At 28.4% G+C, this 15,945-nt stretch overlaps 1 protein-coding gene across 1 annotated transcript in view; it reads left to right on the forward strand.

Annotated features, from left to right (window-relative positions):
• Positions 1–15,945, forward strand: part of mTor (serine/threonine-protein kinase Tor) — a 157,276-nt gene that overhangs the window by 104,574 nt on the left and 36,757 nt on the right. Inside the window, exons 39-44 of the mRNA XM_085816207.1 lie at positions 2,137–2,249; positions 4,433–4,550; positions 7,538–7,702; positions 9,758–9,855; positions 12,013–12,109; positions 15,351–15,572. Of these exons, the coding sequence (XP_085672333.1) occupies positions 2,137–2,249; positions 4,433–4,550; positions 7,538–7,702; positions 9,758–9,855; positions 12,013–12,109; positions 15,351–15,572 (813 nt within the window). The remainder of the gene's footprint in view (positions 1–2,136; positions 2,250–4,432; positions 4,551–7,537; positions 7,703–9,757; positions 9,856–12,012; positions 12,110–15,350; positions 15,573–15,945) is intronic.

Below are 15,945 nucleotides of genomic sequence, written 5' to 3' on the forward strand. Positions count from 1 at the left end.
AAGTAAAAATTTTAAGAACTGAAAAAGTAGCTATTGTCATTGATCGCAGATGAATTGACTTGTGAAGGGGAACAAAGCAATCTACTATCAATTAACAACAACTAAATTAAGTGAGAGTGTTTTGGCTTTCTTCTAAATAAAGGTCAAATTATATTTCTGCAGGAGCCGAATCATATGTCACAAATAATACTCAATCAATAGAAAGACATTAGTTAAGCCAAAAGAACCTTCATAAACAAATTAAATTAGTAAATAATCTTTTAAATTTAAGTTGTTCATGAAGAAGACAGCTAAACGAGAGCCTTACTTTAGAAGAGGTATATCCTGACACTCTCATTTTCAAACTCAAATTCAAAAGTAAGAACAAAAGTTATACATTTTTTAACATTAAAAAGTAATTCAAAATCAAAAGAAGATCAAAACTGACATAATCCTTTAAATTCATGTTTAAAAGTAGTTAATTAGAAATTTAAAGATCAAACTCAGGAAGGAAGTTAAAATTAACTTACTTGCCTGCAAAAAAATTAAATGAAATGGCTAGAAATGCCGTTCTATTCAGTGGTGGAATGTAAGAGGGTTGTTGTAAAAAGGGTTGTTCTCTATTTAAGATAGTTTAGCTTTAAATTGGTGAGAAAACTTTGAAAGTTTCTTGGAGATAATATATTGAGAACCTCATGAAACAATAATAAAAATACAAATTTAAAATGAATTTTAAAAAAGTGGTAATAAATTCTTATCATTAAGTAATAAAACCAAACAATTTTGTTTTATAAAATACAAAAAATTTTGTGAAAATTTTAAAGAATAAAGTTAAAAAAATTATTAGAATAATAAAAAATGATTCAACCAACCTCTCATTGGGCGGGGAGACTTGATTAAATAAATCTTCAGCCATGTTTGCGAATTTATGCAATACAAGATTAAATTTCAACTAAAACAACAACAGTAGTAATTGTTCTTAAGAATTAATAGAGTAAATTTATACCAAACAAGGATACAATTATCTTTTATCTGAAATACACTCATTCATTTTTCTCTTCTTTTGACAGTAGAACAAAATATGCTATAGATAAATCCTGCAAGTGGAAGAAATACATGTTTGTTATCCCATGATATTCAGCCCCAAAATTGGGTAAAAGTAATTGAGTTGTGTGGTAAAGAGCTGGTATGAAAAGGAACCATATTTTTGTTTGATGGACATCAAACATAACTGATGAGATTTATTTTTGAATTCAGTGTATCACTTTTTGTGGAACAAGCTACTGACTGTTTATCAATTTTTACATCAGTTTAAATACACAATATATAATCCCTCAAGCTTCAAAGAATGTATTAAATATCATACTGATTTTTAGTTTTACAGACCTCACCTTCTTTGATTTTGGGTTTCCAAATTTGATCATTTGCTTGTTTGTCATTTCATGAATGAATCATCTTGAAACACCATGGTTCTCTGGTTATCGTCAATTGTTATCTTACTAAGAGATTCTGGGTCATCATTTGTGATATCTATTAAGCTTTGCATAGCAGTTATGTATATGTTTTCTATTTTGGAGTGAAAAGTATGGTCAAGAACATCGTCATATGTTAATTAGCAGTCTGTAGTAAGAATTTGCCAACAGACTGAACCTTTTAATCATCATATATATATCTGAAAGATATACTTCAGTTATTTTTCCCCTATCAGGATTGTTAATCATCATGACAACAGGCATGCATTTATATGTACTATTCATTGCAGATTTATATCATAATTTTTTTATTCTGATACATAATTTTTACTTTTAAAGCTAACCCCTTTTCTCTCTTCTTAGAGATACAACTTCAAAATAATGGTGAGAAAAACATAAGTACTGCTACTTACGTTGAAAGTGAAGTTAGATGAAAAAGTTTTCTGTGCCATCAGAAAAATTTATTCATATATTTTCTAAGAAATGATCATTCTATTTCTAGTTAAATTTAGAAATTTTCCTTATATGTTGCATATGCTCACTGTAAGATGTAACTTGTTAAATTGTTACAATCTGTTGTTATAAGTAATTTCGTTTTGTCTATTAAATGATGTTATTTTGTTTTGTTAATTTTAAAAAATGGGAAATAGTCACTATTTGTAAATTTATGTTTGTTATTTTTTAGCAAAGTGCATTTCATCATCTACAACATTTTGTCAATGTTTCTCTTGCATCGCAAGAATTTAAGAACATGAACAATGGAAACCCATCACTTGAAATTACTAAACTTTTGTCAAAGTAAATATGTTATGCTGAATTTTAAAGTTATTATGTATATATAGATATGGATATATGTATGTATGACTCATCTCGTATTTATAGTGAAAAATATTATGTAGCAAAATTTAAAAAAAAAAAAAAAATTATGTAATTGTACCAAGTGCATTAAAATATGCTCTGTAAGGATATTGTAAAGAAAGAAAATGAAAGTTGAATGAGCATAAGCAAGAAATATACTCCCTCTCTTAATGTAGATTTAACATTAAAAAATAATCAAATGTCAATAAAAATAGGATAAAAGGATAATGAATTAAAAATGAACTATACATTAATGTTGCAAATTGGGAAGGAATTGAGTTGTAAATAAAAATACAATTATTTAAAAGTAAAAGCTGAATTTTAGCCCTATAGCTAAATAATAAAATACTATTCTGATCAGAGCAAAGGAAAAGGAAAGAAATAAGGATAACTAGCTTAAGAATATCCACAAGAACAAATTTTTCTTGAGTATTGTATGAAAGAAATAGAATGATTGTAAAAAATGGGAAAAGGGGAATTATTTGATTGATTTTTTTAACAAGAAAGACGAGATTAATCAAGTAATTTATACCAAAATGAAATTAATGTTAAAAAAATTGATTGATTGGTAGAATGATTTTAATTATAATTACCGCAGCAGAAAACTGGCAAACAATATTTCACTTTGAAGTAATACTTTAAATGAGTTTAACTGATTAATAAATAGGGATGAGTGGTTTCTTTCTTTTTTCTTTTCTCTTTTTTTATTTTTTTTTTCTTTATTTTTTATTTGTATTTATTTATTTATTTTTAATTTTTGGTAATTTTTGGACATAAAAAATACATTTAAATGAAAACATCAAAAAGTGCACATTTTATAATTTTGACATTTTGTATTGAAATTTCTTCTGATATATGCACATACTCGTCCAAGTGATTGAGGATTTTTTTATCTTCTATTAAACTTATTTCAGAATTTAATTCTGAGTTAACCCATAATATTAGCATATTCTAATGGTTACAGTTAATCTTTCAAGCTATTTTATCTAAGAATTATAATTTTTTTTTTTCATATGAATAGAAAAGCTGTATTTATTTCAAAATCACATAAAAAGTACTACAAACTGTGCGCAGATAGTAATCAGCTGCTATCTATACATTAAAATACAGAATTTTCCAGTATGTGAAGCAAATGGTTATGGAATGGGTCCATGCCTTCTAATTTAATTATTAAGAAATGTTCTGTTGAGAAAACTATGAACACACAATGCTGTCTGGGATGGCATGCCATCCTGCTGAAAAAATGACCCCTGGTTGACAGTTCTTCAAGAGATTCCCAAATCCTCACACTATGTGTATATTAAACTATAAGAAATTGTTAAGAAAAAAGATTTGATGCATGAGTAATAAAGCACTACCTCTTTTAGGTTGCCCACAACTATAGCATAAAGTTGTTCAGGGCCTCTGGGACCATCTACATTTAGTTTTTTTTTTTTTTTTTTTTTTTTTTTTTTTTTCCCATATGAGATGAAAAGGTGTATGTGTTCAGAATCACATAAAAGTTACTAGGCATAAGAACTATGTATATATAGATAATAATCAACTGACTGTAAGTGGAAGCATATAAAGTCTGTCTGTTTTGAGGATGGATGTTGAGTGCCTTTTGGGGAGCTTTCTGAAGGAAACTGCAGAATAAAAAACATAATATATGTTTTCTATTCTATCTATAAAAGATTCCATGCAGTTAATTTTTTTTATTATTTATTTTATTTTAAGTAAACCAAAGGCAAAAGCTTCTTAGAGTAGTTTTATTAATGAATGCTGATATTGAGGGAAACTTAAAGCAAAAGTCAAAAACTTTGAGGAAAAATAATGTGTTGTTTGCTGTTCACTTTTGAAATAAGTTGTTTCGTAACTTCTGTTGTGTGGATAAGTTAGGCGAGAAAATTACATAAGGGAAAAGGAAAGTTAAGGAAAATTATTCAAGTTATGTTAATGTATTTTTATTAATATTGAAAAGAATGCATTACATTTTTGTTGATAAAAATAAAATAAAAGTATTTATCATTAAATAAAATGTATTAACTTATAAGTGCATTACATTTGATGCCATATTTAATGTATTAATTTTGTCTTTTCCTTACGTATTTACGAATATTCACTTATCTTTTATATGACTTTAGATCTTATCTTAAACTTGGAGAATGGCAAGAGAATCTGCATGGTATCAATGAAATGTCAATACCTCAGATTTTACAGTTTTATTCACAAGCTATGGAAAAAGATAAAAACTGGTATAAGGTAACTAAACACTTTTTTTACAAATAATCCAAGGGGTACCCTAAAATATAGACTAACCAAAAAATTTTCATGTTTCCGTTTTTATTATAATTTTGCATTTATTTTGGTGCTACTCTAATATTTCATGTTAATCTATAGGTTGTTTTTGTTTCCCCTCACAAATTATTGAAGTGAATAAAATTTGACTTATAGATGACTTACGTGTAGTGTACACCTTGCATTAAAAAGGGGGGAGTTCTATATCTCCCTTTCTACTGGACTGATTGTCAAAATTTAACTTGCATTTTCCATGCTTAACTCGAAAGCGCAACTTAAGATATATAGCATTGTTCTAACATAGGTATTTTGACACAAAATCAGACTTTTTCTGAAATAATATACCAATATTTTTCCATGTTTTGATTCTACGACTCAAATTATGCTTAGATATTAAATTTTGTCATTTTTGCTGAGAAATTTATTGAGAAATTAAAAATTTTATTTTGCTGCAGTTTTTTTTCAATTTGCACCAAGAATAATTTACTTGGTGAACTTCATAATTTGTAGCAACATATTTTCCTTTCCCTTTATTCTTTGTGAATGAGCAGAGGGGGGGGGGAAAAAAAAGATGGTTCATTCTCTCAAATAAATTTAACAAAGTGTGTAAAGTATATTTCACTTATTTATCTCTTACAATAAATATGCCAAATTTCAAAATGTGCCAGTTTATAAATTTACGTATATCGTTTAAAACTTTGAATAAAAAACTCTAATTTTTTACAGGTATGCTTAGAAATATATCTACTTTAAGATGATGAAATATATCTACTTTAATTTTATAGATTATAATTCAAAATGTGTTTCGAAAAATTTATAAAAATTATTTAAAAATACAAATTTAAAAAATAAATCAGAAAATAATTTTATTTGGAATGAACCTAAATTTTGAAATGTAAAAAGAAGATTCAGATAAGTTAAATAAAAAAAGAGATGTTAATAAATATATACCAAATACAATTAACATGGTAAAGCTAAAATTTTGAGAGCTAATTTTTTAAAAACTACTTGTTCGATTTTTACAAAACATGACATTTTGGCATAATTTGAGTTTTAGAATTGAAATATTGGGGGGGGGTGAACTGCATGTCATTTCGGAGAAAGTCCGATTTTGTGTTAAAATACTTATGTTAGAACAATGCAATAAATTTAATATATAAGTCCCATTTTTGTTTTTTGTGCAAGGCATACAGGATCTAAATATTATGTCCATTGCATTGAAAATGTAGGGGGGGGGTTAGAGTTGGTAAATCTATTTTGATAAGAAGGTAATCAATTACTGTAAAGCATGCAAAACCTATCTATCTAAATCTTTGTTGAAAAATGTTGGAAACCTATGATTGTTTGTTTTGAATAAATTGTAAAAAAAATATATGCTTAGAAAAATAAGTGTTCTTTCTTTAATACATTTTTTTTACTTTGAAATATTATATATATAAATTGAATTTTGTAAATTTTAAATTTTGTAAAAACTCTTAGCTTAGGGATATTAATATTTCCATTCATAACCATAAGAAAGATGTCTTGCTTTGTTTTTTAATGTTCAACAGAACTTACAATTCAAGATTGTTTAATTATTTTATTAATGTTTAGCAAAATTGTTTAGCTATCTAAGAAAACTTGAGTAATGAATAATATTACTACTGGACTTAATTTTAACCAAAATCAATAATCTACCTTATAAGTTTACTTTTGAAATAATTTTGAAGCTCCTATATAAAAACCTGTCATAGTTAAGACTATTATTTAAATAAGAGTAGACTTCTAATATAATCATTCATAACTATTCTTTTTGCATTTTATATTACTCTTATTATTTTATTCTTTACTAGTAGATACATTTGAAAACATAATAAATAATAATATAGATTACTTTTAATTATTATTTTTTAATTTTAAGATTATTTTATAAAGTAATTAACTGTAGTAAATGTGGCATGTTATCAAATTTTTATTCAAATACTAATCTAATGTGTTGAATGTAGTCTTAACTACTAATTAACAGCATTCTCAGTTTCCAAAGAAAACTAAAATAATAAAGTGAATGCTTACATTTGCATAGTTGGAATTCTAAGAAAGTTAGTAAACATCTTTTGAATTTAAATGGAAAGTGAAAAATTGTTGATGTCTGAATCTTCACCTTATTTGTTCCTTTCAATAAAAATAGGAAAATGGCAGATATTGCAATACTGTGATTGCATCTTCATAAAATAAATAAATAAAAATAAAGCATCAAGTTATATTATCATCTTCAGCATCAGATCAAAAATTTTCAGCACAGTCTGACAGCACTGCCTGGGTATCGCAACTGTCAAGGGTGGAATAAAGAAATTACTGCTTTACTTTTTAGTAGAAGAAAAGTAGTCTTGTTTTGTAAATGCATATTTGATTTGATAAGTGCAATGTTAGTTAAGTAGAAGCATTCCTGTGTTTCAAAGCAAATTCGTAGTTTCTAAATACCTTTGCCATCAATGTAAATAAGAAAGGGAAAACTTTTGAAGTGAAATATGTATGAAGGTGCCTATAGGGAAGATAAATTAAAAAAAAAAAAACCCATTGAAATTGGGTCCATAATTTCTGCAATTTGTATAAAAATGTTTTTGAATTAAAAAAAAATCAAAAATAAATCAATATTTCATTCTCATGGACAATGAAATTAAATATTGATTTAATTGTATTCTTTTTATTTTTTTAATATATTTATTTGTCATGTATGTGCATTTCTTTTAAAATTATGTTTACTTATATGTTAAGTCTTTATCTGATTAATATTATTCAAAATTATGTTAAGTCTTTAACTGATTAATGTGAAAAAGGCCATAATTGGTGCTGTACATTCTAAAATGTGTCTGTTATATATATGTATATTCTTAAGTGGAGTTATGTTTTTTTTTGTGTTGTAAAATGTATGGAATTTTCTAAATCTTTATACATAGTTTATTTACAAACAGGTTGCTCATGCATGGGCTTACATGAATTATGAAGCTGCTTTATTTTATAAACATAAAGAACAGCAAAAGCATTTGCTTGAAAATCAGGTTTCCTCTGAAGGTTCTGAATCCTCAACCCCCAAGCAAAAGGATACATTTAGTCTTGGTTCCATTAAAATTATTTCAGTAAGTTAGTTATACATATTAAAAAGAAAGTTTGTGATATTTTTTTAATTATTTCTTTTTTTTTTTTGAAGGTCTAAAATCTACATTTTTATATTCTATACTAGTAGAATACTTGATTGGTGTTACATATCAATAAAATTTTTCTGTGAGAAATATTTTTAAAATTTATGGGGGCTGCATATTATTTTTCAGTTGTATTAATATTGTATTTTTGCTTATGTGCAGAAATATCTGTTTTTAATCTTTTAAATCTCATTTTATAAATATAATACAAAAGAAATACTTTAGTCTGTATCATTTTTCAGAAGATTCTAGAGATGTGTTGTTTCAAATGTTAATTTTTAAGAGTGTAATTGAACATTTAATTTTAGAGCAAGATGTCTGCTTAATTAAATATACCTATTAACTATTTATTCTGTATTTACGTTATCACTTATTTCAAATATTAGTAGTTTAAATGCAGGAATTATATTTTTTATAATATTAAATTAGTTTAAAAACTGTTTCATTTTATAATGCTTTTTCTCTTCTTCAGTGTCTTTTTTTTCCTCTTTAATATGAAGGAATTAATATTTCTCATTGAATTGTTTAACACTAAAAAGATGTACCTGAGCATTTTGCAGTCCAAATTTACAACAGTTTTGAAATGAAAGATTTACCAAAAAGTGACACAGAGTGTCCCCCCCCCTTTTTTTAGTGAACAGATAAATTAAACATTCAGCAAAATCCTTACTTACATAGGAAACAAAAATTAAATTAGTTAGTTAAGTAGTTATAAAAATAAATATGAATAAATGTTTAAATATTGTCTGTTTTTGAGGGGAAAAACATATTTCTTGATTATCCACACCCCCATGAAAAGTCACCAATTGCACTTTTAACTGTGGTTGTCTTTATTACTCATGTGCAATGTTTTGTTCATAAAGTTTTTCTTAAAAAATGCATTTAAAAAAACAATAAGTTTTTTTAGAATAAACAAAAGTCTCTACATTTGACATTTATCCAGTTGGTGGATTAAAAAAAAAAAAAAAACTGTTCACTGAAGTGATGATTAGATTTAAAGCTTGTGAATCTATGTTACTCAAACACATGTATGGTACATACACGCAAGGGTTTGCTGTTGCTCTGCAAATAATCAAAATTATACCAAAAATATTGCATTTCTACTAAAATAATAAAACCAGGGCAGCTGGTAACCACAAAGTACCCAAAATAATTAAACCAAATGTTTTATTACTAAATGAAATTAAATTTGATAGATTTTATGATAATTTCAAGTATTTCATAATTAGCAATTTATGAATGATTAGACATATTTTTTATATTTAATGTTTTTTCATGTTATCTGATGTCTGTCAGAATGTACAATTTTGAATAAGTAAGCTCTAAATAATGTTAATTTTTAGGCTTTGGTAAACAAAATTTGTTTGTAAAATTAAAATTATACATTTATATATGTATATATATTTGAGGATATTTTGGAATTAAATTAGAGATATTCTTAAAATTCGTGTGATAACTGATGTAGACTGTAATGTTTTGAATGTATGTTTTTATTTCCCTTATAAATAACATTTTATGTGAATATAAATAACAAAATCTTGAAATTTACTTTGCATAAAAAAAATAAATAAATAAACTCATTTTTTATTTTTGGAATTACTACAAGAAAAACCTTTGTCTGTTTATAGTAAGATATTCTATATGATTTTTGCCTTCAGTAGAAAATGAATAACAAATTGTTAAAACAAAATTTGCTTTTGCTTTCATTTGAAAATGGTAATGATAACATTTTGTGGGACATTGTCTGTATATAGTTGCTTGCATATATTGTATATATTGCTTGTTTAAGTTCAATCTGTGGAGTGGTATCAAGTTTTTTTCATGTGTAATATGATTATGATGTTTAGTTTCCTATCTAAAATCCACCAAGAAGTTATAATTAAATGCTTGTCTGTCTATTTATTTGATAAGGTAATTAATTAGATATTTTTTGTTAAAATATTTATGTTAATTTTTTTTTTCTTTGATGCAAAATTGTTGTCTTTTTTGTAGTCATCAGAGTATGTGCGCTTGTATGCAGTTCCAGCTGTGCGGGGATTTTTTCAGTCTATTGCACTTTCCCACGGCAGCTCTTTGCAGGATACTTTAAGGTAAAAAATATATATATATATATATATATATAATTACATTGTGTTTTGAAGTACAAATTGGTTTCATTAATGGCTGAATTTCTTAATTTACTGAACTATTTTTATGAATTCATTATTATACTCAAAAAGCAAGACAGTGTCTAAGAAGATGGATTTAAATATTTTAGTGAATTTTAAATGATGTATAGATTTATAATGCTTTAGATATTCTATGTTTTATTTTGGGAAAAAAAAAACTAGCTTAAGTATTATTTTGCTGTTTCAAATGTATCTTACTATTATTGAATAAGAAATGGCCAATAAATGATCTCAAGTAGCTGAAATCACTTTTAGAACATAGGGACAATTAGTCATCATGCTAATCAAGGTCTTCAAGGATAACTGCAACATTTATAGATCATCATTTATTTTTGCTGGCATGAAGAACCATTATGCAAACTTTCAATTTGGGCTTTCTTATCAGCCTCTAATATTCAAAGAAACAAACTTCCGATCTGAGTTAAAATAACATGCTGAATAATGATTATTAGAGGCATTAAAGTAACAATCATTGTAATATTCATAAATTTGCAGGACTAGTTTCGAAGTTTTACGTATAGAACCGTCTTCTTCAGCTGCAGGAGTTCAAATGATGAAAAAAAAGTCTTATTGCTGAGGTGATAGCAATCATAAAAAGGTAATAAAGCTATTGGCACTTCTGTTCATAAAAAATGAAAACAAATATGAAATAATTTCCTTTACCTTTTTTGGACGGGCGTCCCATATATGCATTCTCTACAAAAGTCTCCCACAGCTAGATGTCCCACCCATGTATCACTGAAGAAAGCGCTTGGGAGATGGGTCATGCTTATATGCACTTTAAACTGAATCATTTTTACTTCAAAATTATTGTAATCGTGAAAACATGTAGATGCGCACCTCCCATTTTGGTTGCACCAAATGTATATAAATATATACAGTACAAAGTCTGTAATCCGAACGTTACAGTATGAAGTCCGTAATCCGGATGTACATTTTTCGGAATGATCTATAATCCGGACCTCAAAGCCACAAACTTTTTTTTATGCTTTACGCATGCGTGTAATGTGTTTACGCGTGCGTGTTTAATGTACAATGGATGGTATAAGCTAGGCTAAAATTATCTTTACTGAGTCTAAGGTATTTCAGTTAATGTTGCAGATTGCGCTGTTCCTTAATCTTCTAATTGGATCCGCCTTATTATTTTTTGCAGACTGTTAGAGCAATTTTATAAAAATTAAGCTTGAACTTTTGATTATGTCAAAAAGACAGAAAGGTTATTGAAGAAAACGAAAAAATTTCAATTGACAAGTTAGTCAGTATTCTCGACACAGCAATTACTTGAACAGCGGAACTTTGTAACTGAACAAGAAATTGTGTCTGTTTATAGAATTAAAGAGAAAGTATTAACACAAAAAACGAAGCAACTTAAATAACTTACATTGAAAGAAATGTTTAATAAAGTAAACAAATAAATATTAAGCTTTTTCTTTTTCTTCTTTTTTCTTTTCTTTTTTTTTTTTTTTTTTTTTTTTTTTTTGTAAATTTTGATACCCTTTGAACATAATTGCTCTTTATTTCATAAATTACAGTTTCATAATTTTAATTTTATAATTTCTGCATGCCATCTTACCAGATTTAAATTGATGATCTATAATTCGGAAAAACCCCTAATCCGGAATCGCCGAATTCCGACGAGTCCGGATTACGGACCTCGTACTGTATATTCACTGTGTTGCTTGGCTCAATGAGCTCAGTTATTATTATTAAAAAACTGGTCTAAAAATACCTTGATCAAATTGGATTTTTATGGTGAATTATATACTTTAAGTTGAATTTATTATTAACATAATTAATATTTATTCCCATGAGGATTTGTATTTACAGTAGAAAGTCTAGTATATAAAAAAAAAAGAAGTTATTGACTATCTTTTGTATATTTTTTCATATGTGTGTGCAACGCTAAAATGAGCAGAGTTAGAGTTTCTTAAGCAGTTAATTGTAATATTTCAGACCCTTCCTTGAAAATACATTTTCCAGACAGTGCCTGGATCACTGAATATTTTATTACTAACATAGGTACTGAAATTTGTAAAATATAAATGTAACCCAACTGTATATTTTTGTTCTTTTTTAAAGAGTTTTGACTTTGTGGTTTGATTATGGCCATACACCTGAAGTAAACAAAGCAGTCACTGAAGGACTGAAGACTGTTTCCATTGAGACTTGGCTTCAGGTAATTCTAAATTTTGCCTATTTTTTTCTTTTTAAATGCACCATGTCACAAAATATTTATTATTCTATAGATTAGTCATGGCAAAACTGTACTTCTTTGGCCTATTAAATGGAATACGCTTAGAAATAAACAATAGTTTAATTTTTCAAACACAGTTTGAAACATTGGGCTATGAGTAGCATTTTAAAATATGTAATGCACTTAATTACACAACTATTTCAGAATATTTTCTGTGCATTAACTTTTCAAGTTTCAAAACCATGCCAATGGATAATGCCAAGAAAGATTTGTTTACAGACAATTTTTTCTGATGCTGGCATTGTGAAATATAAGTCGTGAATTTGTTCCTCGTGAAGAGGGGTTTAACTAACAGAAGTTTACTGATTATTTTCTTCATTTACTATCATGACAGGAATATAATTTGACTTTTGCTATTTTTAGAATAGATTATGGCTATCATAGCAATAGAAAAGACATACATATCAGTAACATGCTGCATTAACAACTTATGTCAAATCTTTCAAAATGAAGTAATGGGTATGTACTTCAAACTACTACTCTCTTATTCTTTACTTAGGTGCATAGCTTTTATGGCTCTGTATATTCAAATAACTGACTTTATTCTTCGCTTGATTAAAAAGTCTCTTATATTATTGTAACTATTACAATATCTTCTTCAAGTTTTAATTTATTTCCTTTAAAGCAATTGATAGTTATAATCAGAAGAAAATACATTTCCTTATATAAGGAGATCCATGCATGAGCCAAGAAGTATGAAATTGCTGCACACATTCACCCAAAACTGGAAACCTATAATTTAGCTGAATTTAAAATTGCTATATTAAGTATCATCAGAACTGTAAATCTTTATCTATTGTTTGAATAATCGATCATCTAATTCAGCTAGTTGCAGATCTTGTGCTAATAGTATATTTTCTGCTGCAACTGACTAGTATGATACCATTAATTTTTAGATTTCAATGACATGATAAAGTAGTAAATTGACCTTTTTTTCTGACCAGTACATAGTGTATTCTTACATGTATAAGCATTATGTTTATTTTTAGCTCCAATTTAGAAAAAAAGAAAAAAAAAACTTGAGGATAAACCATAGATAGCCTGTCTGCAATCTACAATATTTTTTTTTTCATTTTGGAAGTGTGAAAGCAGCTAAAATGATAAAATGAAGAAAATACTTGCCAGACATTGAGACAGTTTTTATTATCAGTCAAAAGGACCATGTTTCTGTGCTTGGCACCTCTTATTCACTGTCATTGTCAGTACCACTAGAGTACTGCCACCCAACCGGTATAGTGGTTAGCATCACTGACTGCCATACCAAAGGGCGCAGGTTCGAATCCCGGAGTAGGCATGGATATCTGTAAATCTATAGTGTCGGTGTGGCATGGCGGCACTCTAAATATGAGGCAAACCGAAAGTCCTCTCGTGGGGTTTGATGGAAGGGGAGAGGGGTGTGAGACCCTTAGACTGCCTCCCCCCTTCTCGGATGCTCTTCATCAAAATTGGAGGTGGAACTGAGCTAAATCACACAGTCACCTGAATGGTGTTCAAGGCTGTTGCCAATGGCAGGGTACACTAGCGCTCTTTGCCATGATGAATTTCATGGACTAGGGCTGACTACATCAGAGAACTGAGCATAAGCAAAAACAACACCACCACTAGAGTATTTTCCTGCACTAATAGTATTGCTATCACTGGTGCCAATATCCCACAGCACATTATCTTCAGAGCCATCTAGAACATTGGGTATTCCATATTTTAAAATCCTTTAATGTTTCAAGCTTATCACTTTCTCATGCAGCCAGAATCCATTCACATAAAAGATGTACACTTGGACATTTGATTTTTCCTTTTGGTGTAATGTCATGATTTCCTGTACTCAGCAAGTCATTATAGTGTCCAGAATGAACTTTTAAAGGAATGATCATAAGTAAAATCAGTACCATATTTTAAAATCCTTTAATGACTGTTTCAGGCTTGACACTTTTCATGCTGCCAGAATTCACTCACATACAAGCTTGACATTTGATTTTACCTTTTGGTGTAATGTCATGATTTCCTTTACTCATCAAATCATTATGAAGTCTCCAGAATGAACTTTTAAAGGAGTGATTAGTAGTAATATCAGGGGGCTGGAACAGGGAAGTTAGGCCTCCAGGGACCACAACTAGGTCAGTTTCTAACATATTTAATTTTCCCTTCATTTGACAAGTCATGTGAGGAGCACTCGAGCATTCACAATACCTGGCAATGTGTTTTGTACAGTTTATTTCCATCAAGCAGAAGAACCAACATAGCTGTACATCACTGCTTCTCACCATCTACAGTGGTAATGTTTTACTGTGCATGAGGCTCTTGATGCAACTGTACGAGACATAGGCATAATAAATGGGTGTTGGATCTGCATTACCGATCTCAATGTCTATGTATTAACTTAATAATGTACCTATGAAATTTCAAAATTTTGTTATCGAAGTCTGCCTGAAGACATGCATCTATTATGCTACAATGTAGTGACAAACCATTTCTGGTTCCTGAAGGTGTGCATAAAACATGCGTACCATCTTCCATTTGCTTGAAAATCATGACTTATATCAATCTGACCAGTTTGTTTATGAGCTTAGAAGTGTCTTATATCAACAGTTAAAACATAATTGAAACTTCTTTTCTCATTCACATACGATAAAACATTATCTAACTGTGGATACTTATCTGCTTCTCCACAGAACACCTTCCTCTTCCCACTTGTTCTTTAAACATCATTCTGCTGCTTTTTCTATTGTTGCATGTCGGATTCATTCAAATCCAAATGAAGTGTTGCAGCTCTGTTCTCACTCATCTCAGAGAATCGGATAGCTGGATGTTTAAAATGTGCATCATTGCTTAATTGTTTGATTGACATTTTCTTTCAACTGACCTGCAATCATAACAATGGATCTGAAAGCGCAACCATCACCCAATAACAATGGATTTTATATGCCATTGTTAAATATATGCAGCTGTGTTGCCACATCTTTGTATGTACCTCTTTTTGATTATTTGCATGTATAAGCCACACCTCCGATTTTCTTCTGCATTTTTGCAAAAAAATCTGTGGCTTATACATGAGAGAATACAGTATGTAAAAGTAAGTTACCATGTAATTTTCTACTTATATTATACAGGAAAAGAACTTAATAATTATGATGATCAATTAAAATAATAAATTTTGAATTTGTAGGTTATTCCTCAACTTATTGCCAGAATTGATACTCCTAGACAACCAGTTGGTGAGGTGATTCACCAACTCCTAATGGACATTGGAAAGCATCATCCACAAGCTTTAATTTATCCATTAACTGTAGCAGCTAAATCAACTGTGCCATCACGAAACATTGCTGCCAATAAAGTTCTTGATAGCATGATGAGACATAGTGGAAGACTGGTTGAGCAAGCCAAATTGGTAAAATTTCTAATTTTGATATTAAAAAAGTGAATACAGTTTGAAAAAACAACCTTAAATTCACTTTGCTTGGCATAACGTACTTACCTGAGGTGTTTTTAAGTTCGCAAAATTATAATTTCAAAACCTTTTCTGGCATAGACATTAAAGGGTTGAAGATAGGTTTAAGAGGTTTAAGAATGTATTCTATGCAATGGTATATTTTTTAAAATTATTTTAAATAAAACTGTAATAGCATTTGTAATACTAGTATTTTGTTTTATAGTTCTGTTTTTGTTTAGCAATGTTTATGTGTATCTGTTCTTTCATATGCAGTTTTTCTATTGAATTTATGAAGAGTTTTTAAAATGCTGTCTTCGAATCTTTGTTATCA

Source organism: Stegodyphus dumicola, chromosome 4 (genome assembly GCF_044657685.1).
Source record: "Stegodyphus dumicola isolate Sdum_Otavi_A_Nest chromosome 4, ASM4465768v1".
In the NCBI taxonomy this organism is placed as follows: domain Eukaryota; kingdom Metazoa; phylum Arthropoda; class Arachnida; order Araneae; family Eresidae; genus Stegodyphus; species Stegodyphus dumicola.